Below are 26551 nucleotides of genomic sequence, written 5' to 3' on the forward strand. Positions count from 1 at the left end.
TGAGTCATTGACCATGGATACTTTAACACATTTGTTTAAGGCTTTTACAAAGGGAGCATTTATATTATATATTTCTCTCTTATTTATTCTTGGAGGCTAATGCAATTACCGGGTTTGGAACTCCGGATTTAAGAGGAGAGAGAAAAACTGGCATTCGTGGAGCTCTCTCGCTCTAAATTAGGTTCTCTCCTCTCTCTCTCTAAAGTCTGAAATCCGTGGAGCTCTCTCTCGCTCTAAATTGGAATCTCTCTCTCGCTCTAAATTATATTCTCTGTATGTCCCCGACAGGTGCTCTCTCTTTCTCTCTAGGTTCTCGTGTGCTCTCGCTCTAGGTTTTTCTACTCTGTATGGCCTCTCTCTCACTCTACAGGTCATTGCTCTGTGTACTGTCTCTCTCTAGACTCTGATACCTCTTTCCAGGCTCGAGATAAGCCATGCATTAGGCACTTGGGGCAATCTGAGGAGCGCTATTACCATCATTCATGGCGCTTGCTTTAGGGAAGCTCTCGATCCTCGTGGGAGCAGGTTAGTTAGGACATACTCTCTTATTCTAATGCTACACTGTTAAATTTGTAGTTTCTTTCACTTCATATCGTCAAAGTTGTTTTCGAGTTGATATGAGGACACCAGTAATTAAGCTTCTTGGTTTTGTTGTTATTTGAAATTAGGTCAATTTGGTTTGTTTGTTTTGGTTCTCGGTTTCCTTTCCGATTCTGTTGCATCTCTGACTGCTGTTTTGGTGTAATTTTTCACTTTAGGTTTTTCTGATTTCTGGACTGGTTTAATCCTGGGCCGAGAGCTTTGAGGCTCAGACACTTAGTTGTTATTCGAACCCCTTTTCCCAGAATATTAACTGTTGAATTTGTGAGAATGTGATGATGTGCTGGGTTTAACTTCAGTTGGCATTGCTCATTAGGCTATTTTTGTTGTTTATATGTGGCTCTTGAAGTTTTCTAGGTTGGGTGAGCCTTACTCTACTTGTTATTAAACAATGGTAGAGTTGCGTATTTTTCACATTGATCATCATCATCATCCAAGCCTTATCCCTACCATTTGGGGTCACCTACATGAATCCTGTTTTGTCATTCCACTCTATGAGAGCCATACCCTCAGTTGGGCGGGGGGAATGGCGTAGCATGAGCATAAACCATTGGATCAGGATTCATGGTAGGGGTGTGGCAAAAGTTTTCCCCCAACCTAACAAAACCCTCCTCCTTTCTTACCCGGCATGGGACTGGTAATGGCGTAGTTGTGCATTTTTCACATTGATATATTTTTTATTGTTTCAATGTGAAGTTTCAAATGCCCACCTTACCTCATGATAACAAGTGGGTAGAATTCTTCAAAAGGAGTGATTTTGTGCTGCTTTGTGATCATGGAGCACCACAAAGAAGTTTTAAAGCTTGGTTTTAATAGAGTCGTGGAAGGAATTCCAAGCCTTTTGGATTGGTAGGTTTATAAGCGTACAAATGCTGTGACCCTTAACTGTTATGCATGCCCTTATGGTATTGAAGTTCCTAAATTGACCAAAGGAAACATGGCATTAAAGTCTGTCCTGACTAAGAAGTCTGCCTTTAGATTGGTTATATGTATGGATTTAGCTAAGAATGACATTGGATCCATAGGTTTTCTGCCTTTGGGTATTTTTTATGTAGTTCCTTCTCTTTTAAACAATTATTTTTTCTTGTCATGGCCATTGTTATATGTAAAACTTGATAACCTAGATTTATGCTTAGTAATGAATTTTGAAACTTCTTAATGGATGTCCTATTCACTGATTAAAGAGTCAAAGGATCGACTCTGGACTCACCCTAGTTGTCTCAGCTTGGCACCCTGCCAAGTCTCCTGGCAAAACTTTGGGACTTGCACCAAGTCTCTGATTTTTTAAAGAAAGTAGTAATTTTTTGTTAAAAGTATCCAGTTTGACGAGGGATTCGTCCTAGTCGGACTGGGTGACTCATGCTCTGGACCCTGGTCCCACCATGTTTTGAAGCACTGGTCCTATTCGTCAAAAAATAGTTTTTGCTATGTACAACACTTCTGCTTTTATAGGAGGTGGGATGACCTCAACCCTCTATTTAATGGTCAATTTCTACTTTCTCTATTCAACTGTTCCACTTCAGGCTGTCCACACATTCATTTTGTTCACCACATCATCCACTACGCACATTGAACATTCATAATATGATCATTTTCTTCTCCTGAATTCTCAAATTTACCGAGAATATATTAGAAAGCAAACTGATGTGAAATTAGGACCAGGAGCCCCGTTAAATTTCAGAAAGCCATGTTGACCTTTTCTTTGTTCTTTAATACATTTGGAGACTCATTCTTTGGATGTCGATATGTTAACTGCTGCATAAATCTGAGGTGTTGCCAGTTCTTGTTGAATGTCAAAGTATCTGTGTTTTACAGGTTTGCTTGGATCTGTGCTTGCTAAGGATGGCGGTACTTCAAAGGTTTCGGATTTCCTTTCTGGTGCTTTCAAGGTATCTATACCTTCTGTTTGACCTAGAGATTGGTTCGAAACATGATATTCAGAGCCAAATACAATAAATTATTTACTTACTATAATTCATGCCAAAAAAGTACTGATTTCTCAGAGAAGAAAAACCAAAAAAGAACTGATATATAAACCAAAAAAGAACTGATTTCTCAGAGAAGAAAAACCAAAAAAGAACTGATATATAAAGAAACTGATTGAATATGTAAGTTATAATTGCATGACAATTTTTTGAGGATATAGTGCTTGGTGAATTGGTGGACTTAATAATCTACTTAGAATACAGGGAGGGAAATGTCCATTGACCATTATTGTTAACCCTCCCCAATAGTTTTTAGACAGGAGGACAATTTTTATTTTTTGGGTGAAAGTTTACTAGAATTGCATGTGCTATGGAAAACCATAGCCCATTCGGGTAATTGCTCTCAAGTAAATTGGATGGTGCGGGAAATAAGAGTGGTATTTTCCTTTGGGTCATGTCTTGTACTACTGGGGCACACTCTGTACACCGCTTTCCATCATTTCATTGGAAAGTGATGGCCGCAATATATTATGGTTTTTCATACAGGTGAGGCATCAACTTTAGACAAACCAAATAAAGCACAACTCTAAATTATGCTAAAAGATGTAGTTTTGGTGTTGGAAAACTTTGTGATAGCCTAAAAAATTATTTGCCCCTAATCGTGAAATTTAAAGCTCTAAAGATGGTGTAGATCGAGTAGATCTATGAACACTTGAAAATCTTGAAAATGGATGGTCCAGATGATGCACTATTTTCAAGACTTGAAATCAATTTTTTTCATATCCATAGAGATGATCAATTGGAGTTGCAGTGTCAAAACAATCTATTTTGTTGGGTTTTTGAGGTCCCCCGTACTTCTATAGTATAAGGTTGGCACCTTATATAAACTTTTCTTTCCTATAATCCATCACATTTTATCGTTTGTTTTTTTGCATTAACCCTTTCTTGATCATAGAGAAGTAGTTATTTTTTTTTTCTCTTCCACATTCTCATTCTTGCTTGTGTGTTTGAAGACAATATTACCTTCTGCATACTTGAACAGCCTTGCCAATGTTTTCCAGACCAACTTCCATGTTGTTCTAAATCTCTTGGTAGACAAGCACATCAATGTTTGTCCAGTCTTTTGTGCAACCTAATGTTACTGATTTCCTCTTGCAACAACCAGAAGATAAAATCTCTTTGTACTATACCACCATGTCAAATTCCACAGTTTACGTGGGCCTTAGGCCAGCTGAGTAACTCAGGTGAGTCCTAGTTGACTTGGCTGAGTCTAGTATGAGCCATGGAAACAGGGGAAAAACCCAATAATGGTAAAAAATAAAAAATGAAAAATTCTAAAAACCCAAGAAAAATACAAAAAAGTGGAAATAAAAAATTGATAATCAATATTAAAAATATGTAAAAGATAAAAAATGATAAAAGTTTGATGTTATTAGCTGAAAATTTCATATAAGATGGAAAATTGATGGGTCACCGTATGATATTTTATACAAATATTAAATGAAGAGTAATTATAAATGAAATATGATTACTTTAGTTGAAAATAAATTAAATATATGAAGTAAAGAGGGTGAATGAAATTTGCCAAAATTTTGATTGCGATCCTCCAATCACCGCAGTTGGTGAGATCAATGCCTCCAATCCTTGTCAATACTTCCTCATAAAACCCAATTCAAAAGCCCAAAATAAGATTTAGGATTCGAGTTCGGATCTTGAAGATCTGAGCTCATGAAATATTCAAAAGTATATTAAGTCCAAATTTGAAATCATTCGAATCCTTTTTTTTTATACACAGGCCTATGTTTTGGTGAAGAACCAAAAAGGCTTGGTTATCAATTTTTATCAATGATTGACCACACATTGTGAATAAATCACAATTTTTTTGAAATTGAGCAAACTCTTCTTACCCTCTCAAATCCGTTAAATCTGATATTTGTTCCTCAAATCTAATATAATTAATAGTTAGATCGGGCAAAAAAATCAAGCTAGATTCAATTTGGGCTCAAAACCCTCTCAACTTCAAATGAAGAAAAAAGGGGTTAGATTTCCACGCTCCTTTCAACACTACAACTTGTACAGTACTCGGGTGAGTAGTGTAGTGACTTGCCCAACTACTGTACAGACTTGAGCAAGTTAGTTTGAATTTTAGAATACTCAGGCGAATTTTTATTGTATTACCCAAATGCTGTACATGATACATATATGTACCTTGTTCTAGGCTCAACAGCCTGCCGAGCCCGAGTAAGTCACCCAAGTCTAAATCGAGTTTAGGAGAGCTTGCAAACACTGTTATATCATAATAATTGAAATCAATAAAATTTTCAGTGTATCTTGTTTTTAAGCTAGTAGATCAGGTTTTGCTTCTATAATTTTTTGTATTTTGTTATTGTTCCATCTTGGCAGTTTCCTTCATGACATTTCCTGTCTCTAGCACAGACATTACTCTTAAGTTCTAATATAATGGACACTTAACCGGACTGCATGATGTGTCATGCAAACTTTGAGATCGTTTGTTTGCAAACTTTTGTCAAATATATTTCTTCAAATTGTAAATGACCAGATGGCGATTTGGTCAATTCTCATTTGCTCTCTATGGGTGTTTGATCGGTGTGATGGTGGTTTTACAAAACATTTGAGAGTAGTTTCACAAAAAATTCAATTTGAGGGCGCAATTGCAGTTGACAAGCAATTCCAATTCGCGAATCAAACACCCCTTGGGTCAACTTGGTCAGAAATTCTCAAATAGGCCAAAATTGCAATATGGCTATGAAATCAAATTGTGCCTTAGCCTCGTTTGAGTGGGCAGCCCAACTTATTTTACAATATATCCACTAAAATAATGTTAGTAGTGCTGATTTGCTTCATGCTACACAAAATGCATTTTTTTGCATTGCTGACACCACTATGCTTTCTCCACTCAGATTGTCGTGAAGCATATTCAAGTTGATGACTCTCCAAAGAAGGGCAACTCTCAAAATGATTCTTTGATGCAACAGGTTTTGATGTATCCACAAATTTTCTATTGTTTGTTCTATTCTCTGGAAATTTCGGATTGTATTGATACTTTCCTTAAATCTATGTCTGAATGATGGTATACTGGTATATGTTATTTAAGTTGATCCTTTAGTGGACAACTTAAGAGGTATCGCATATCTATTGAAGCATTGCAATTTGCAGAATTTTAGTCCAGGATTAGTTAAACATGCCTTCTAAGCTAAGCCATCGGCTTACAATCAGATCCCCTGTTCACATACTGGCATTTATGCCTGTTATGCTGGATCTTCTATTTGTGGTCAATGGTTCAGCTTCACATATTATATGCTTCTTCATATGCACAAGTAAAGGCATTTTTATCTATCCATTGCGTGTGGTGCGTGTGGATGGCATGCAAAAGCATATATAGAGTGCAATACATAAAAATACATGTTATGGTGCTTATTTATATGTTGTTGGATTTTAAGGGAATAGAATGAGATTAGGGTTCATTTATTGTTGGGGAGGCATGTTATGATGCTTATTTAGATATTGTTAGATTTGAGAGGAATGAAAGGAGATTAGGGTTCATTTAGGGTTGGGGAGCTTGCGGGTATCGGTGATGAGTTTGGGAAGAACGTGGGCTTAGGAAGAATTGATTTCATGGGGTAAAAATAGGGGAGCAGATCTGATCTGGTTGAGGGCGATTTTTGGAAGGGGAGCACCCACAAAAGGAAAGAAAAAGAGGCTCTAAATTGTTGGGGGGACCAATCTTAAACTAGTTTGTAGAATCATTCTCCCTACAAAAAAACTTTGAGGAATCTATCCTCTAACTCTAAGGGTAGTCTCTCGCCACAATTGAAAGTTTTTGTTCCCAATGACATGTACATCTATTTATGGTGGTTTCATACTTGAACTAAAAAACAATCAAGAAAGCTTCCTCTGCAAACTAGAAAAGCTTCCTCTGCAATCTAGAAAATAATTCTAAGGGTTCTAAGGCATATAACAAAGAACTTTTAGTTCCTAGGGATGCTGATACTGAACATGTTACAACTATGAATAATTAAAGAAAGAAATCCTATCAATTTTGGGAGTCCACTCAAGAAACCACTAAAAAAGAAATTATTAATTGAACCACATGGTTGTCCACTTTGCTAGGAAATCCTCCTAGGGAGCCACACCCACTGAGATTTTCTTGAGGATCCATGTCAGGTCCTCTTTGGCATGCCATATTCTTGGCTGCATAGGGTGCTGTGCCATCAAGTAGTTTGGTGCATATTGGATATTTTAGAGAGTTTGGGAGTATAAGCGAAATAGAAAATCATGGGGGCATGTTAGGTATTAGAAAAATCTTTGGACCAAGCAGCTTTTATTGTGTGTATATGAAATGTGCTTTTCCCATTGAGGTTTTCTTTGGGGGTTGGTTGGCTTGGTTAGAGGTTTGAACCCTAGACCTCGCTCTTTGCAAATCAGGGGTCTTACCTGTAGATAGAAAACCCTAGTTTTGTATCGTATTCTAGTTGGGTATCTGATGTTCTTCCTTTCATTGTTATCCTAGAACGACTGCTGCTTATATCCTACATACTTTTTGCTTGTTTTCCTTCATATTTGTAGTTACATATAAACAACAATATACTCGTTGTTCATGAAGTCATCAAATTACTTTGATCTTAATATATCGGTACCAGTTTCTTGTGGTTCTTACCGATCAAGTTTTGGATTCTGAAACGTGATGGTGATTTTGTATTCATTATGATTTTGTTAATAATTGCGTCACACACTAATAGAAGAGGATGCCTTTACAGGTCAAAAGTCTCCAAGAGGAGTTGCAACTTTTTGCTTCGTCTAGGTCAGTCACAGTTATAACTGGAAGTTCTAATTCAGGTCAGTATGTTCATGTATTGCATTTGCCATACATCTTCTGGTATAATTATTCCAATCAAAATTACCTATATTTATTCTGATTAACTTCTGTTGCTGAAAGAATAACTAGTAGAAGAGCCACGTGACAGTTAGGATCTTATAAAAAGTATATATGATACTTTTGTAAGGTATATATGATATTTGCGTGAAGGATGGTAGATAAACCAACTGGACTCATTCGTTTTTTTTTTGTTTTAGTAAATAATTCTGGGGGAATTGATCTATGACTATCTGGTAATTATGTGATTACCTAGCAAATCTGTTTGTCCAACTTAAATGGGAAACTGTGAATTGCTACTTTACATATTTATTATGGAGGGGCTGTATTGGAACTGTTTGCTCTGTTTAATTTATTGTGTTGCTTTTACTACTAAAAGAAATCGTCTTTTTTGCTTTGAGAATATTTGATGAATGGTTAGCTTGGTTGGTAGGTGCTGGGACATATGCTATGCCGATTCTTGTAATTGGAGTTGCAGGATACGGTTATATCTGGTGGAAGGTAATTTCTTTTCTTCTATGGTTTTTATGTTTTGGATCACTTTAATGCCTTGGTTTTTGTGCAAAAACACCATCCTGTGATCTATTATGATGATCAAGGATAAGGAGTTTCTTCTCTCCTGAATTTGATGATATTGAATAAGCAGCAGGGTCGTATGCTAGCATAGATTGTTTCCTTACTTCTGTCATAAACAATTTCAAATGGACATCCTTGGAACTTGAACTAATTGTATGGCTTATTCAAAAGAATTAGTATATTCATAACAACACTGCTAGAGATTTCATGACAAACTTATTAGGCTATACAAATTTCTACATCTTTTCACCTCCCCTGTTGCGCACAAATAATTAATATCCTTTTTAGTGGCAAAAGAAAGAAAAAATTCTTTTCTTTTGCTATTATTTGGCCTAAAACTTGTTGATTTTACTGTTTTCTTCAAAATTCCTACATCATTTCTTAAGGGAGCCAATGAGGAGGCTGGCACCCTTGCTAATCAAGGGGTTCATCGAGAGTCCCACCCTTCAGTGACACAGTTTCAGTGGTTCCTAAGACACTGCCTTGATATCTCTTGACTTATTTTATTTCACTTTAATGGTTCTTCGTACTATTATGACAAAATTTCTGTCTTTCTTATTGGGTTTCTCTTGGACATGTTAGCAATGCATCCTTGTGAATTGTTCCTATCATCTTCATTTCTCTTGTGAGGGCATTTGGAAGATGATGTTCTGTTCTCAGAACTTTTTCAATTGAAAAATTATATTGAGAAAGGATGAATGACCACCATTTATACCTTTGTAAGTTTGGATTGCTGGTAATTTTCTCTTTCATTACACTAACCAAATTTGAAGAGTCAGTTCTAAGGATAAATATTTCACTTATTAAGCTAGTGTGAAGTTTTCGGACTCCTCTTACCGTAGCCCATATTTCTTTTTCTGTGGGCCAATAGTTTAGCGCATGCTTCTTGAATTGGCCACTGGTGTATGCACATATTTTTTTCTTCTTTATTTTCCTTTTTTAGTTGGACAGATGCCCATGTATCAGATGGGGCGTCAATAGAATGAATAAAAGGTTTGCTATATACAAGCGCTAAAGGGGGTAGAGTTTGTACTTCTGCTTTGAGCTGTCTTACTTCTTGAGCAACATCTTCGGTCCATCGAAATGGATCTTCCTTCATAGCTTTTCTATTTTTCTTAGTTTTCTCAGATAGCTTGAGAATAAAATCTCGAATATAAATTGAGACAACCAAGGATCTTTTGACATTGTAATTTATCTTGCAGTTTATTTTGAAAATTTTAATTTTTTTGGATAACGTGGGGCTGCATCGTTTTTTGGCCTTTGGAGATATGTACACCAAGAACATCAACTGATTCTTTTGCAATTGAAACTTGTCTTTTGAAGAGGAGAGGCCTATTCCATATTTTTGCACAATTTCTGCAAATATTATGAGATGCTCCAAATGATCTTGCATGCTTTCAGAATCGACAACAAAATCATCTAATAATTAGCAAAAAAATTAGAGAATGGCTTGAATATTGAATCCATCCTCCTTTGAAATTGGGAGGGGGCATTTTTCACTTTGAAGGTATCACTAGACATTCGTATAACCCTTCAAGGGTAGAAAAAGCTGTTTTATGAATATCTTCTTCTTCAATTTTTACTTGGTGGTATCCTGATTTGCAGTCAAATATTGAAATAATAAATTTTTCAGCAACTCTTTGTATTAGCTCTTCCTTATTGGGTATGGTCATTTAATATCTACTGTTACCTGGTTCAGAGGAATATAATTAATCGCCATTCTAGCCTGCCCTTTTTTTTCTTCTTGAATGGTTTCTCACAATAAAGGTTGCACAAGAATAATTTGATTGAGATGGCCTAATTAACCCCCTTTCTTCCAATTCTTTTATCTGAGTTTTTAGTTCTTCTTCGTCTTCTTTGTTGCATGTTATAGGTTTACTTTGAATTGGAATGTCATGGAGAGTTGGTATATGGGCTTTGGGCGAATCTTTATCCCAATTCTCCAAGGGATGTTCAACACAACATTTTATGAGGATTTGTGTAATCTCTCTTATATCCACCAATTTTGAACTGGCTTCAGGACATTGATCGCAAATTCTGTTAATTTTCTTCTACCATTCATGGTGTCAACTTATTGCCCTTGTGAGTATTTTATCCAATTTTTCATAACTCTTTGGTGCAAAAATTTATACCCAGGCAAGAAGCCTGGGTATAAACCGGCCAGCATGTCGGGCGATAAAATTCGGGATTCAGGCTCGAGTCCTACCAACGTTAGGGGGGATTGTCCCCACTGAGTTATGGGAAAAAAAAAAGAAGAAAAAGGAGAAATTATCCAAAAGAATACCCGATGATGAAGCATCGTCCTCTGCTAGTAAAAAGGCGGCATGTTCCAAAGCATATCCTAAATACCCTCCAGGACTTGAGGATTATGCCAGAATGATGGAAAAGAAAAATACGACTCTTGAGGAAAATTTTGATAGTAATATTTCATTCTCTTAAGAAATAGATGAAGAAACCTCAGTTTCTCAATGGGTAAATGGCCTCCTAGAAGAAGACTCTGGTCGATATAAGCCTCCCAAATATTCAGATCACCTCATTTCCCAGATGAAGATGTTAAGAGCTAGACATCAAGTGTCTATCTGTACTATATTTATACTTATGTTTGTATGTATGTAGTTATATAGGTTTATCTGTAGTTAACAACCACAACTCCCAAAAAGAAAAAGGTTAATGATGGAATGGGTTGTGATAGGCTTCTTTACCAGAAAGTCATTACTCTTTGTTTAAAAGTTATTTTCTATAAGTAACTTAATAGTTAATAATATATTTGAAATTTTTAGGAAAGTACAATGGTATTTTGGAAGTAAGTGTTGTAGAACGTTTTTTGAGAAACAAAAACGGTTAACTAAGTGTTGTAGAACTTTGTTACTACAATATCCTTATCCTTTAGTGAAAATTGAGAAAAACAGTTATGACAAAAGTACCCATTGTCTTTTACTATTTTACTAATAATTGTATGTGCTCTTTTACTTAATGAGCAACCTACCATAAAAAATAACTTTTTATAAAAAAAGAAACAATATATTTGGTAAATCTACCCTTCACAACTCATTTTAACATTAACCTTTGCATATTTGGAAGAATCTTCAAAACGCCTTGGAGGTGTGTTTCTACAATATTCTTTCACACCTTCTTCGCCGTCTGATCTTGATCAAACTGTTGAGAGCGTGTAGATTATTTTAATTTATTATTAATTTTAACACCCAAATAGTTGGAATATGGCTCAAACGATGATGATATTATTGGGCGAAAATTTTGGCTTGTATGCTTCATACTTGGAGGTGCACTTGTAAAAGCTATAACAAAGTATTTCTTAAAAATAAAATGACAAAAATAGTTCAGAGCTATTTTGTTCATCTTATTTTTTAAAATTGTTTTGTATATTTTTTACTGGTGCACCAAAGTGAGAAGTATACACCCCAAAAAATTGAGCTCAATTTGATTATAAAAAAGAGAGAGGACTCTTTTGCTTAACATTCTATTGGTTAAGGGAGGGAGAGGTTTTTTTATTTTTCAAGAAGAAAAGCCCCAAAAAAGTAATTTGGGGATTTAATCACTGATTTGTAGATTGAGAAAGGAAAGATACAGTTTTACAAATTTTTACAGTGTGAGATGCCTTGCCCAAAAATCCATAGAGAGCTATATTTTACATTATTTATAGAGGAAATGAATCAAATTTTATCTAAAGTATGCTATAACTAGTTTCTTGATGATCTTTTATGTAAGTTATATTGTGTGAAGTGATGTCTTTTTTCTTTTTTTAACATACTAAGATCAAACTGTGAAGGATGGATACTGTTGAAATCCCAGGGACGAGCTATACCTCCTCTTAATCATAATTCCAATTTTGCACTTGTCAAACCTGCCCCCCGCCCGCTTTACTAGTTCTATAGAAATCTTATCTACCCCCATCCCCCATCACAACCCTGCTCTCATCCTCTACCCCTGTCCTACCCAAACCTTATATTGAAAACACCACTGCTTAGAAAACATACGCAGAAGTTACAACTGCTCCTAATAAAGCCCATCTTCCTCTGCTTCTTCCCCATCTCCTACGATCAAAACAGAGGTCGAACTTAATCGGCTTACGTTCGTCAACTCCATCCCCATATTTGGCTCGATAGTTCTAGAGAGATTCTTGAGCGCTCCCTCTGTTCGTAATTCTTTGTGGCTTCTTTCTCGTCTCAGTGGATGACCTCAGAGGAATCACTAAATGGTTCAATCAGATTTTCAAGACCAGAAACTGCTCTTGTAAACTCCTGCAGAATATGAGTTACCTTGTTTCAGTGCCAGAGGATGCAGTCACCCCAACCGAAGTAGCTCTTAACAAACTTCACTTCAAAGGAGGACGTCTCATGTTAAGAAAATGGGAGGAATATTTAGAAGCAGTGAATAGAACCAAGCTCTGGCTAGCAGTTGAAGGCATTCCAATTCACCTCTGGACTCAACAAGTTTTTAGAGCCATTGGTGAGTGTTGTGGTAGTTTCATCACATTGCACTGGAAATCTCTTGGGACCCTTTCGTTGGGCTTTGTTATTATTCTGGTGGAATCCTCATCCTGAATCCATTCCCTCCTCCCTTGAATTGCATTTTAATGTACTTTTCTTTCAGGTTTGGATTTCAGTTCAGGGCTCATCGATTCCCATTCTCCATGAATCCTCTATTACAGGCCATGAATGTTGGAAAACCGTAGTTCACAAAAAACATAGAAAACCCCCTATGGACCATGGTGATCCTAATCTAGATAGTCCTACTCCTCATTTTCCCCATGATCTTTGTAGTCCACAGAATCTCGAACTATGCGATACGTCACGTCATGCAGGGTATTCGGGATTTGCTTGCTGCTCCTCGTTCTTCCCATCCCATCAGCAATGATGTTCCTGGGCCGTCCTCTTCCTATGACCCCTTACCTCATGCCGTGAGTCCTCCTTCCTCGATGCTGGCCTTCAATCCTCCAGAACAGCCGCTGTCAAGTCCTGCCCCTTCCAAGGTGGCATTTAATTCATCCCCATCCCGATTGGACTCCTCATTGGACTATATCTCCACCGCATTTATTACTAGCGCTGCTTACACCTCCATGCCCACCTCATCAGGTAATAAATGAGAGCACTCAGCATGCGCCGCCCTCTTCTCTGCCTCCTCAATAGGCAATTTAATGAATGTACCCATCCCGAGGTAAACCCTCACTGTTGATTACCCCGCCAACTCCCCTTGACCGTTAAGAGGGCTAATTCGGTGGCTCTCAATCCCCCTCTCTCTCCTTCTCTTCTGCCGCGCTACACTCTTCTTCGCCACCTGTTATAAGCCCCCATTATACACTCTTGGCATTCCTCCTCCCACTTCTCCCGCCCCGAGGTAGTATTTCTTTTCCCCATGCCCCATCTCCTCATCTTCTTTACCTGCCCTTACTAGCTCTCCATCTACTATCTCTAACCCTTCTTCCTTCAATGGACCTCTGCAAATTGTTAACCCTTCTTTTTTGTTTTTTTTGATGAACTTAACAATTGTATTAAAAGGAGGGGTTTACAGTATACCATCAAGAGTACCCATGGCTCAGGTCTCGGCAAAAAAATTGGCCACCTAAAAGTAGCCCTGTACAAATTTTTTTGGGGCTTATAAGAATTGCCCAATTACACAAGATGTACAAGAAAAAGGAAAAAGATGTGACATCAGTGTTCCATAGCAAAAAAGGAGTCGGACCAGACAAGAGAAGTGGCAAGCACACGCAGCAAACGTTGCAACTATTAAGGGACTGCGGTCTGGGCCTCGCACCGTCCTTAGCCAATTGGTCTGCCAAGGTGTTTGACTTCCTCCAGATATGCATCCATAGATGATTATATCCTTGCAAGTATGCATAATTTCATCAAAAATTGAGGCCAGGTACCAGGGGGAGGAGCGTTTCTAGCAGCCCAAGAGATTTTGTTTTTGGCATCTCCCTCAACGATAAGTTTTGATCCCCACGAATGGTCGAACATATTTAGGCCTAGTAAAAGCACCATAGACTCTGCGAGCTGAGAGTCTAGGTGACCAATATGCTTGGAAAAGGAAGCAAGAATGTTGCCATGGTGGTCTCTAAAAACCCCTCCTGCTCTAGCTGGGCCTAGGTTGCCGAGGGAGCATCCGTCGAAAGTAAGTTTGATGAGGCCTGCTAGAGGGGCGACCCGTTGTTGGCTTTTGAGACCCGATGGGATTCGAAGTGGAGAAGTTCTTCCCAGTTATGAAGGAAGGGCACCACCGACAAGCCGGCAAAGGCCTTGTGGTTGGATGCCCAGAAGTTGACCTTAGAGGTGATCTTGTGGAAGAGGGCCGAAGCTTCACACTTTAGACCTCGGAAAATCTTTGAGTTTCTTTTGGTCCAAATGACCCAAATTGTTGCCGCGATGGAGGACTTCCATAGAAGTCTGCTCACCTTCGGTTAGGGAGAGTCGAAGGAGGAGTTGAGAAGGGCCGGTAGGGAGTCATGGGTAACCCAGGACAGTCCAAACAGCCGAAGGATTTGACTCTAGAGGCTGAAGGCAAGGTTGCAATGAATGAAGAGATGAGAGTTCATCTCTTCCACACGGAGGTACATTGCACACCTATTGGGAATGGGAATTCCCTTCCTTTGTAGTTGATCAACGGTGAGAGCTCTTTCTAAGTAGGCTATCCAATTAAAGGCTTGCACTTTAGGTGGTGCAATTGTAGACCATACCTTGGATAGAGCCGAGGTTGGAGTGAGGGGGAGGGTGGGTGGTTGCTGGAGTTTTTTGTAGGAGGCCATCGAGAATGAGTCCAACGGGGAGGGGGTCCACACCAAAGTGTCCAATCCCAAGAGAGCGAGGAAAGTGGAATGTAGGGAGGCCGGCAAAGCGATAAATTCCAAGGTTTCCTCATCGAAAAGGAGGTGTCTGAAGGAGTGATTCCTGACCCCACGATTTCTAGATATGATCATCTCATCAGACCGGCAGCTGGCAAGGTGGAAAGGTAGATTTCTATCTTTCACAGGTAGGACCTCTCTCATCAAAGCCATCCTGGCTAACTCCCCGGTCTATTTGATGTCTTTGTTCCACATGCCTGCATCGGTCGCAAGACGCTTGGACCAATTAATGAGGAACTTTCGTTAATCAGAGGAAGTTGAATCCAAAAAATTCCACCTCATCTTCTGGGACAAAGTCTGCCTACCAAAGCAACTGAGGGGGACTTGGAATCAGGACTTTGAGGAAACAAAATACAGCTCTGTTCGGGAAGTGGTGGTGGAGACTCGCAACCCAGAACAACTTGCTTTGGGCCTAGGTCATTCGCAACAAATATAGAATATCGACAGATTCATGGCTCCCTGAAGGGAGATTACTGAGTAGGGCCTCTGGAGCTTGGAAGTCCTTCATGACATCCCTATCTCTTTTAGGCAAAATATTCAATTTCACCCTAGGGAAGGGGCTAGAATACGATTCTAGTCAGACCTATGGTTTGGCCACACCCCGTTTCTACCTTATCTCTAACGTGAGACCACTGCTTCTTTTTAGGTTTGCCTAGTCCCAAAGGTAGATCAAGATAGTTTGTAGGGAGGTCCTCCACTTTGCACTCCCAGTTTGGAATGAGGGCTCTAGTTTCAGAGTGGGTTACCCCAATCATTTTGGATTTTCCCATGTTAACTTTGAAGCCCGTGGCATACTCGAAGCATTTGAGAAACAACCTCAGGTTTCAATTTCCTCCGGGACAGCGTCTAAGAAGACTAATGTCTCATCTACGTACTAGAGGTGGGAGACAATGGGGCCACGAGAACTACTATGGAAGCCAGTATGGAGGCTTGACTGGTAAAGGCGAGAGATAGATTGGCTGAATACCTCCGCTGAGGTATTGAGGAGGAAGGGAGAGAGGGGGGGAGGGGGGGGGGGTTCCCCTTGAAGGAGACCCCCAGCGGAAAGGAAGAAGCCCTTCGGTGAGCTATTAATAAGGACAGGGGAGGAGGGGTTGGAGTAGCATCCCCTCACCACTCAATGAGCCCCGAACCCCATTCTAGAGATGGTTTCATCCAAGATCGACCAATCAACGTGGTCGTACGCCTTCTCCCAATCTATCTTGAAAATCAACCCCGGTTTTTTAAGGTGTCAAGCGTGCAAGCACTCGTGCGCCACCAGGGCCCCATCTAGAATCTGTCTTTCTTTGATAAAGGCACTCTGAGATGGGGATTTCAATATAACCAGATGGTCCTTCGAAAGAAATTCTAATTCTAACATCTCGCAAGGGATGTTGGATTTCTCGAACTTCATCTCTCGCAGATACCCTCTGGCGTAGGAGACGGAGAGGGTGACTGGGAGTCAACCGAGGGCTGCAACTAATATAGGGGAGGGTCGAAGGGTGAGAAGAGGGTATCTAGAAGAGGAGCTTCGTTGAAGGGATGAAGAGAGGGAAGTGGAATAGGCGGGGGAGGGGCGCAAGGGTGAAGAGAGGGTAAGGGGCGGACAAAGCAGTCTAAGGGGGAGGCATGGGTAATAGTGGGTTGAGGGAGTAGTGGTAGGTAGGAAGACGAGGGAAAACGCTGGGTTGGAATCTTAAGGTGTAGGGGCGGTGGAAGTGTGTCTTCGAAAGGATTCGAAGGTTCCATGTTCATTGCGCCAAGCGAGGCAGGGGAAGTTGCGGGGGTAGGTTGGACGGCCAAGGGGAGGTAAGGGCGGGGGGTGAGGTGGCAGAAGGAACCTTAGGGTAGCAGCCTGACATTGATTCTGGAGGGGTAGCTGTCGAAGGTCGTCCACAAGAAGGACAGTGTAATAATCCTAAATTTTTTTTTAAAAAAAAAAGAAAAAGAAAAAGAAAAGAAACTTTTAATAAGTGATGGTCCATATGAGCATGATGGTCCTTAGGGACCATCACTACTTTCAAAAGCTTTTGGTTTAAGTTTTTGCTGCCTTGCCACGTCCTTTAGTGGACGTGGGCTTTAAACGTTCAGGTGTAATATAATTGTTACACCTCATGTATGAGGTGTAATTTAATAAGATTATATAATAAGGTATCTTAAGAATTTAAATAGGAGAGGCGAGGACTCCCACCCTAGAAAATTTTTGAGATCTTTCTCTCTCCAGTCGAAACGCAATGAGCTCTTTCTCTCTTTAGCCGAATTTTATCGGAAGCCCCCTCTCAAACATTTTAGGTAAGTGATTTCATTATCTTGAAAAATAATCCGTTCTTTTTAAAAATGAAATGAAATAATTACTTCTGCTTATTATCATGAATTTTAGGCGCAATAAATTTTATGCACAAGTGACCTCATTATTTTAATAATCTTTTTAATAAAATTGTGATATTTTATCTATGTTAGAAATCTTAAATGCTGTAAATTCTTAGAACAATCAATTTATTTATTTTTCTTGTCTATTGTTAGAAAATTTTAGATACTGTAAACTTATTAGATAAATGTGATATTTCTGCTTTTAGTAAAATTGTGAGATTTCTTTCTACTGTTTTTGAATATTAAGACATTGTAAATTTTATATGCAAATGATTGTTTTCTTATTTGAAAACTGATATTTTTGCAATTGATTATAGCATTGTCTGTGAAATGTTTATTTGCGAATTGACATCCCATAAATTGTGATAATTCCCTATTCTTGAATTTCTATAAGAGTTTTTCTATACATATTAGATTGGCAATTATGCTAGAATGTCTTTACGAACTGCTACCTTTCTTCATTTGAACCCAACATATTTGACTGGTTATTTTTGAAATGTTATTGAAAGTAATTGTTATTAATGGTTTCAGTGAAATTCATATTAATAATTTCAGTGATATGTTGAGTACATGATATTGCTGTTTTCGAATGTTTAAAAAGATTTAGAAATACTTTAAGTTTGCAAGTGGACTCATCTGATTCGTCGGTGAGGTATAAGTGGACCTATCTGGGACGTCGGTAGGGATTAAGTGGACACATCCGGTACGCCGGTGAGGTATAGACCTGTAGGGATTAAGTGGGCCTATCTGGGATGCCGATAGGATTAAGTGGACCCATCAGGACGCTGATGGGGTATATAGGTGACCTACTTGGGACGTCAGTAGGGTAATTTGTGAAATCCTTTGAATTATGCGCTGCCGTTAAAATGTCATATGCATTTCAATTATTCGGATTATAGTTAATTATGCATTTTTGAAAGTGAAACTGTTAATGCATTTCTATTAATAGATCTCTTTTTTGAAAATATTGATGTCTTTCAACCATGATTAATTTTAGGATTATGATGATCACTTACTGAGTAGCCAAACTCATCAAACTATGGTAAACATTTTTTCAGGGTAACTGCGTTTTCATTTTGAGTGCTCGTCAGGATCAATCTGGAATATATTGTAGTTGTGCTTAAACTTTCTTTTGTTACTTTGTAAGAATTCGCCACTGTAAATTTGTCCTATCAAGAGATGTATATATGTTTTGATTGTCGCATCTCAGGAATATCAGTATTGTAAATTCTTGGGGCATTACAGACGGTGATGGGGCGGCTTGGAGGGAGGTTCATTTGAAGAAGGAGGGATAACATTAAATGGGCTATTGGCGTGCCCTGACAAGCCAGCGACCGCCAATTGACCCGATGGCTGGAGCAGAGAGGCAGGGTCGGTTCATGATGATGCCTTTTCTGTGGCGGGGTTGTGGGATGCCACCTATCTGGATAATATTTGATGGGGGCCAAACTACGAGGGAGCTAGGAGCGCTAGGAAGATGATTGCCACATGAAGCCAAAGCCAGCTGGGTGAGGATGTGGCGAGAGACAGGATCGCCACAGGGATTAAGTTGGTTCAGTCAAGGCTACCATCTGTTAGCAGGTGACGACTGAGTGACAGAGGTTTGCAATCTTGACCGCTGCGAAGGAGCGGAGATGGCCTCCCGGCCGGTGGCGTCACCATGAATAGAGGCGTTTACTAGAAACTGCTTTCCAATCTAAGGGGTCGGGCCTTTTGGGGGTGGGACCAACCGGGGGGTTGAAGAAGTTGGGAGAAGGTGGAGAGGCCATGGACCATGAGATGAGAAGAGGAAAGGACAGACCTTCAACCTCTATCCAGACATGAGGCGGGGTGAGGTGGGTATCTAGGACTTCGACAAGAAGAAGGATGGACCTTAACGAAAGCACTTCAATGGACTTCCAGTTAAAATTTCAACCAGGGTGCCGCACGCCTCAGCCACTTTAGGGAGACCAAGCGTGGAGGGGTATGTTCTCTACAGTGACCCAGACTTTTTGCTTTCTGAAAGACCTGTATGCCGGGGATCATTTGCAGAGCTTAATGGAGGAACCCTTGAAGTTGAAGGACAAAGAATCATGCAGGGTGCTCTCCTCAGTGGGGAAACTAAAGAGAATCCTACCATTGGACAGCCGGCGACGACCGAGGCGAGGGTCTATGCAAGTCCGTTGACCCCATTTCTCGACACCCACCAGAGAGGACCTGAGTTTAACTTTGAGAGGTTCGGAAACCTCTGTCGGGGTGGAAAGGATCAAGGGTAGATGTGGAGATCTAAGCGCAGGAGACGAAGGGGGCTATAAAGGGGTAGTTCAGAGCGCAATGGGGTTGGAAGGAGGAGGAGACGGTGCAGAGGACACCACCTGAGCAAAGGTGGTCTGAGGAAGGACAGGCTTGTTGGCCAAGCTTGCTGCGGTGGAGGGTTTCGGAAGTGCAGGTTTAGGTATAAGCTGTAAATCTTGTTCCAGTTGGGAGGAGGAGGGAGTTGCATATCCTTCCACCTCATCATCCACTTGAGAAGCTGGTTGAGGGCGGTGGGGCTTTTGCTGGTGCGAGTAGGGACGAAGGAACATTGGGCAGCGGCTTCGTTTAACCCTCCTTCCCCCTCACTTTCTCTCATCCTCTAGAACATCCTTCTCCTCCCCCTCCCCTTCCCCCTCCCCCTCTTTTGCTCGCCTCCCCCCCCTCTTCCTATTCGCCACGCCTACCCTTTTTCCATCCTTCCCCATCTCAAGCCTTACCCAATCCTTCTTGCCCCCCAGAAATGCCTAATAGGTGCAGGCTGTGCCTTGTACGCCCCTCGTGCCTTCTTTCCACTCCTTCCCCAACCCCCTCCTCCACTACGTCTATCCCCCAACTGCTATTCCAAAGTTCTTGCTCCATACACTTCCTTGGTTTCCCCTCCCCTCCATTTTCACAGCAAGTCTTTGAAACTTCCCCTTCCACTCCGGTGCTCTAAGTCCTTTTCTACTACCCTCGCGAATCCCACGGGCACGGGACTACTTGACTGAGAACGCTTTGACCCCTTTCCTTTGGAGATGAGACTAGCTATCAACACACATAATTCGTCAATAGGTAGGATTCCTCCAGTTATTCCCCCACTTCAATACTTTTTCACTCCAAATCCACCTTTGCAATTTCAATGTCATGCTGAATTCTTTCCCCTTTCTCCTAATCTGCAGGTTCTTCCTTATGAAGAACAAGTCCCCACTCTTGTTTCGTCCCCCTCCCTAGCTTCCCCTACTGGACCCTCTCAACCCGTGGGTGCTCCTCTTGAACAGGAAGAGTTCAACTCGGATATTCAGTCTCCTTCCTCACTCGACTCTAGGGAGCTGGTGAGAATCGATAGAGGAGAACCTGGAATGGGAGCCGATACGTAACATGGGTGTGGTGTAAGATGGTAACATTTCCGACCTTGCCGACTCTCTTAGAGCAGATGCTGGAGCCCCTCAGGTAACACCCCTTCCCAAACTCATGTAGAGGATTTAGAGAGCTTGCTAATCTGCACTCGGTTATCAACTATGACAACCCCACTCACTCTTCTATTTCTGTTCCTCTTCTAGCCTCTCTTTCTTACAGCCCTATGATGAGGAGGTCTAGATGGAGAACTTCTCAGCCCCCAAATGAGGTTCTCTGCTGGAATATTAGGGGACTTGGCTCTCATGCCAAGCGGAGTGCTGTTCATTAACTTGTTTTGGGCCATAGTCTCGATTTCCTTGTCCTTTTCGAGACTAAGCTCTCTGTCCCTAATCTTTTGTTGGTTAAGGAGATCTGGGGTAGGAAGCCCTGTAGTTGGACTGCCAAGGACTCTCTTGGTGTCGCTGGAGAATTTGGGTTTTATGGAACCCAACTCGCTTCCACGTTTTGCCCTCTTCTATTAGAGAATTCTCGGTCAATATCCTTTTTCGAAGTATTTTAGATAACTTGCTGCTCAAAGCCTCTTTCATTTACGGTCCTAACTGTCCTACTAGGAGGCTAGAATTGTGGCCAGAGCTGCTTTCTGAAGCTCCGGCTGCAAATATTCACTAGGTCCTTGGTGGTGACTTTAATGTTGCCAGTTGAACCCATGAGAAAAGCTCCGTAGGCAACCTCACTGCTTCCATGAGAGCATTCTCGGACTTCATTGATAGCATTCCCCTTTTAGATATCCCCCTCTTTGGAGCCTCTTTCACGTGGTCAAACCAGGCCTTTGAGCCTGTAATGACCAAAATCGATAGATTCCTCGTCTCTAATGAGTGGGAAGCTAGGTCTCCAGGGACTTGCTCCTTTGCCCTCCCCAAGATCACCTCTGACGACAAACCCATCCTTCTAGACACCAACCTTATTAGGTGTTCCATCCAGCCTTTTTGGTTTGAACTCTATTGGTTAGAAGAACCCTCTTTTCCTCAACTTGTGAGGATGTGGTGGTCCTCTTATTCCGTAACTGGATGGGCGGGAGACAAACTTTTGAAAAAACTGCGACTCCTTAAAAGCTTCATAATAGAATAGAGCTGTAACCTCTCGGGTAACTTTAGACAGAACATTCAAGCTTATTCGGTCTGGATCTAGAGTATAGATTCCTTGAAGAATCTAGACGCCTCTCTGCCTAAGAATCCTTGGACAGACAGTCGGCCAAACATAATCCCTTTCTCCTCCTTTAACATGAAGAAACTTTATGGCTTCAAGATCCAGAATTAATTGGCTTATGGTTGGGGATAGGAATACCACCTTTTTCCATAAAATTGCTAGTTCCAGGAGGCGTGGTACTGCCGTTACCCACATTATGGTAGGAGATAGATCTTTTTCACAGCCCGAGCACATCATTAAGATCTTTGTTAGGTTCTTCAAAATCCTTTTATCCTCCCCTTTCACACCCAAACCCTTACTTGGTGACCTTACTTTCCTTAGCCTTCACCCTGAGGACATCTTTGTCTAGAAAGACCCTTTTCCCAAGAAGAGATTCATCAAGCTGTCTTCTAGCTTGCAAGGACAAAGCCCCTGGCACGAACGGATTCCCAGTGGTTCTCTACCAGGAATTCTGGGAAACCCCTGCCCCAGACCTCTTTGCCTTATTTCAATGAATTTTATCGCAGAGGTCGTCTCAATTTTACTCTGAATTGTACCTTCAGTTCTTTAGTTCCTAAAGTTGAAAGGGGCAGAAAAAGTGAGGGATTTCCGCCCTATTAGCCTCAACTCCGCCTACAAGATCCTTTCTAAGGTTCTCTCCTCTAGGCTTCAAAAGGTGTTGCCTAAGGTCATCTCCCCTACACAATCGGCTTTTGTTGCTAACAGGCAGATCCTTGATGGTGCCTTAGTAGCCCATAAAGCTATTCACTGTAGGCATGCCTCTGAATCTAGAGGCTTGGTAATCAAGTTAGACAGGGAAAAGGCCTATGACGGTATGGATTGGGATCTACTAGATGAACTCCAAAGTCACATGGGTTTTGGCCCGAGGTGGAGACCTTGAATTAAAGTCTGTATCTCCAATCCAGACTGTTCAATCAGGATCTTCTTACAGGATTTCAAACCTCTAGAGTTGGCCCCATCATCTCCGATATCCTGTATGCTGATGACAGCCTCATTTTTTGTGGGCTTGAACCCTCACAACTTGATAGTCTTTGGCTCTTCCTAAAATTCTTCGAGCTGACTACTGGGATGGAGGTCAACATGACCAAAACTAAAATTATAGGTGTTTGGGTCCCATAAACCGAAATTCAATATTTAGCTGATCATTTAGGTTGTGCTTTTGAGCACCTTCCCTCCTATGTGTGCCTTCCCCTCTATTTAGGTAAAACCTAAGAAACATCTTAGGGACAATATCTTACAAAAGTTCTCTTGGAAGTTGGCAAACTGGAAAGGTAGGTTCTTGTCTCTTGGAGTTAGGATCACCCTCGTCAAAGCTGCGTCGCCAGCATTCCTATATACCAGATGTCTCTCTTCAGGGTACCCTACTTTTTTGCCATTCGTTTAGAGATAATCATGAGGAATTTCCTTTGGAATGGGGAATACGAAGGGCATAAATTTCACCATATTGCTTGGAATACAATCTGCACCCCCAAAAAGTGTGGTGGTCTGGGCATCAGGAAGTTAACCCTCATGAAATCTGCCCTTTCAGGTAAATGGTGGTGCAGATTGACGTCCCCACACCCTTTCCTTTTGAAACATGTCATTTCAGCTAAATTTGGCATTTAAGAGGATGGGTGGCGTCCCTATTCCCCTTTGCACCGTGCCTCTGGTGCTTGGAAGTCTATATCCTCCTCCAAGATTGCTTTTAATACGTTCCTCTGATTTAAAATAGGGGATGGGTCTAGAGATAAATTTTGGAAAGATTTGTGGATCGGAGATCAACCTCTAGGACAACTCTTCCTCTCTTTCTCCTTGCTAGTGATCAGGGTGCTACTGTGGCCACATATGTGGAACGCATGGGCTTTTCTTTGATCTTGACTCCTATTTTCATAAGAAATTTGATCGACTCTGAGATTAGCTCTCTTAATTCCCTCCTCTCCCCATTCTTCTCTTCCTTAACCTATGAAGATTCTATAATAGGGGCTCCCAACCCATCTGGCGTCTTCAGTGTATCCTCATTCTACTCTTCCCTCCTTCCCCCTTTGCACCTCTCTCCTCTCCTTAACAAAGTTTGGGCCATTCCCGTCCCTCTTAAGGTCCAAGCTTTTACTTGGATTCTTATCCATGGCAAAGTCCTGACTCTAGATCAACTTCAAAGTGTGGCTTTGGGCTGCCCAACTGCTGCAGTCTCTTTTTAATGGTGAGGAAAACATTCCTCACCTCTTCCTCCATTGTGAGATGGCTTCCTCCTTGTGGTCCTCCCTCATCCAACTCCTTGGCCTACAATGGGGCACCCCTGCCTCTCTTCCCCAACTCTTCTCAACAATGTTTGGGCTTCCATCCCCTAGAAGTGGTCGCAGGTTATGGCGCATCTCTATACTGGCTCTGCTTTGGTTTGTTGGTTAGGACCTCTGGAATCTTCAGGTGAACTGCTGGAAACATTTCCACTGTCTTTGAATCCATTTGGCCTTGATCTCCTTCAGGGCCAAGGCTATTCCTGTTTACAAATCTCCCTCTTTAACCAATTTTCGGGCTACCTGGGGTTGCCTTCTTTCCCTCTCCTCTCCCCCACCTACTTTTAGGGCTGCTTGGAGTCCTCCTCCAGTTGGTTTCTTTAAAGTCAACACTGATGGCTCTTCCCTTGTAATCCTGGATCCTCGGTTTTTGGTGACACTCTTGCCAATAGCGAAGGAGTTCTCCTCTCCTTCTCAGGTCACCTGGGAACTCTTGACTCTACCACAGCGGAAGCCCTGGCTTTACTTGAAGGTCCAAAGAGAGCATCTCAAATGGTGCACCAATTCGCAGGGATCTTATTAGAGGCTGAATCTAACAACACTAATCCTTTGGGCCTCAAAACTTAGCCAGCCCCCGTGGCGCTTGGCACCCATCTTTGACCAGATTTCTGTCATTTGCAATTCCTTACCACTTTTCAGGCACATTTGCAGAGAAGCTAATGCATCAACAGATAGGCTTGCTAAAGATGCGGCACTCGCACCTCCAGGTTCTAGCTCCAATTCTCCCCAACTCTTTTCTTTTCTCTTTGCTTCATCTCCCCTTCTTTGTTCTCTCTCCTCTCCTCTCCAAGTCGTCCTTCTCTCGGTTACTATACCACCGGAAAAACAAAGAGAAGGAAAAGAAAAAAAAATAAAAAAAAGAGAAGAAAAAGAAGAATTTTTTTTCCTGTAAACAGGAAAAAGGAATGTTAAGTCAGCAATATGGTTTTATCAGTTTCTGCCCTCTTACAGTCTCATGTCATGCTCTCTCTCCCCTATCTTCTCCTTTATCTCCCACTTCGACCCCTCGTTTTTTCTCACCTGTCTGCCCCTTTTCCCTCTCTAAGGCACTTCTGTTGACCCTAACCCTCTCCTCGGTGCTCTCTTGTATTCCTTTTCTTCGCTTCCTTCCTCTTTGCTCTTCCTATTCTTCTTCCTCTGCTCTCGCTTCTCTTTTTTTCTTTACCCTATTCTCTTCCTACTAATTCTCTCTTCACTTTCTCCCCCTACTCTTGTTCCTCTTCCTTTTATTCTCATTTGCTCACCTCTATACCCAGCACCACAGGCAGGAAGTGCAGCCCACTTTTGAATTGCAGGTACAGGCTTCGAGGCATTCGATAGTATGGCGGCCCCAAAGCCCTTTCCCGCAACTTGGCTCATCAACTGCTGCTACCCTGCTCTTATCTTCTCCTCTCAAACTTCTCCCTCCCCTTTGCTCTAGCCATTTATCACTGTACTCTCTCTCCCTCGGCCGCCCCATTCTTGGATTTCCAGCATAGGAGCACCTTTTCCCCTTCCTCATGGGAGCCCTGGCACTTTCCAATCTCTGCATTAGGATTTTGGCCCAAGTTTTATAATTATTTTTTTGATTCTGAGCACATTTCTTTTTTCCCTATGTTTTTGTACTTTGAGCACTTGCTTGTGGGATGCCTTCTACATATTTACAAATTTTTGTACAATTATATTATATTAATATAAATTTTACTCTTCTCAAAAAAATAATTCAAATTTGAATATATTGTCATTTAAGGCTTACAACTGTTGGAGGTAGAGCTTATGGCTTTAAAGTTGGAGGTCATGAGTTGACCTCTTGTTTGGCCCATTTTTCGCTTCATAAAATGGGAACTCCGTGTTTGGAGTTTCCAACCTTTTTTATAATGACATGCCATAACTGTCTGTATGTGTCGCATCATGTCGACACATGAAAACTTGTCGACTTGTGAAGCTTGGGAAATTTTGGGGGGGCTAGGTAACATAGCTTTTCCCGAATGCTGTTAAGGACGATATCCCTCTCCTTTGGTGGACAGCATTATGGGATTTACATAAGGGGAACATTCTCCATATATATATATATATATATATATATATATTAAAAAAGTACAACATAAGAGGGACAAATTAAATTAAACTTTGACACGGCTGTTCTCTCGGAAACCCTGGCCATGCAGGTATTGGCGACCTGTTTCGTGACCATGATAGCAACATTCTATGCTCTTTCTCCATCCCTATTGGCATCTCTGACACTATTGTTGCGCAAGCTTCAGCCCTTCGGGAAGGACTCAGAAAATTCGGCCATGCTTGGGGTTATTCCCTAACCATTGATGATGATTCTTTCTGCTTGATTTCCTGGGCCTCAGGCTCAGCTCCCGGCTTTAGAGGCTTGACAACATTTTTGAGAAAATTTCCCATCTCAGTAGGACTCCACTTATCTCGTGGGGTCACATTTGGAGAGAAGCAAATGGTGACGCTGATTCCTTAGCTAAGGCGGCCGCAACCATATCTCAAGCCAATCTAATTAACTCATAGGGAACTGTTTTTTTGC

General features: G+C 41.1%; 1 protein-coding gene across 4 annotated transcripts in view; it reads left to right on the forward strand.

Moving 5' to 3' along the window:
- Positions 1-201: 201 nt before the first annotated feature.
- The window catches only part of LOC18438067 (uncharacterized), a 40565-nt gene continuing 14215 nt past the window's right edge, over positions 202-26551 (forward strand). For 2 of the 4 annotated variants that reach the window (XM_088869714.1, XM_088869715.1), the window contains exons 1-6: positions 202-288; positions 401-525; positions 2416-2489; positions 5447-5521; positions 7304-7382; positions 7853-7920. In XM_088869714.1, coding sequence (XP_088725840.1) covers positions 483-525; positions 2416-2489; positions 5447-5521; positions 7304-7382; positions 7853-7920 — 339 coding nt within the window. In that variant the 5' untranslated portion in view covers positions 202-288; positions 401-482. Of the gene's footprint in view, positions 526-2415; positions 2490-5446; positions 5522-7303; positions 7383-7852; positions 7921-26551 lie in introns of all 4 variants that reach the window. The other 2 variants (XM_088869712.1, XM_006848259.4) reach the window with 1 other exon arrangement.

The sequence above is a fragment of the Amborella trichopoda genome, chromosome 6 (assembly GCF_054954075.1).
Source record: "Amborella trichopoda isolate Santa Cruz 75 chromosome 6, AtrichopodaSantaCruz75HAP2 v2.0, whole genome shotgun sequence".
In the NCBI taxonomy this organism is placed as follows: Eukaryota; Viridiplantae; Streptophyta; class Magnoliopsida; order Amborellales; family Amborellaceae; genus Amborella; species Amborella trichopoda.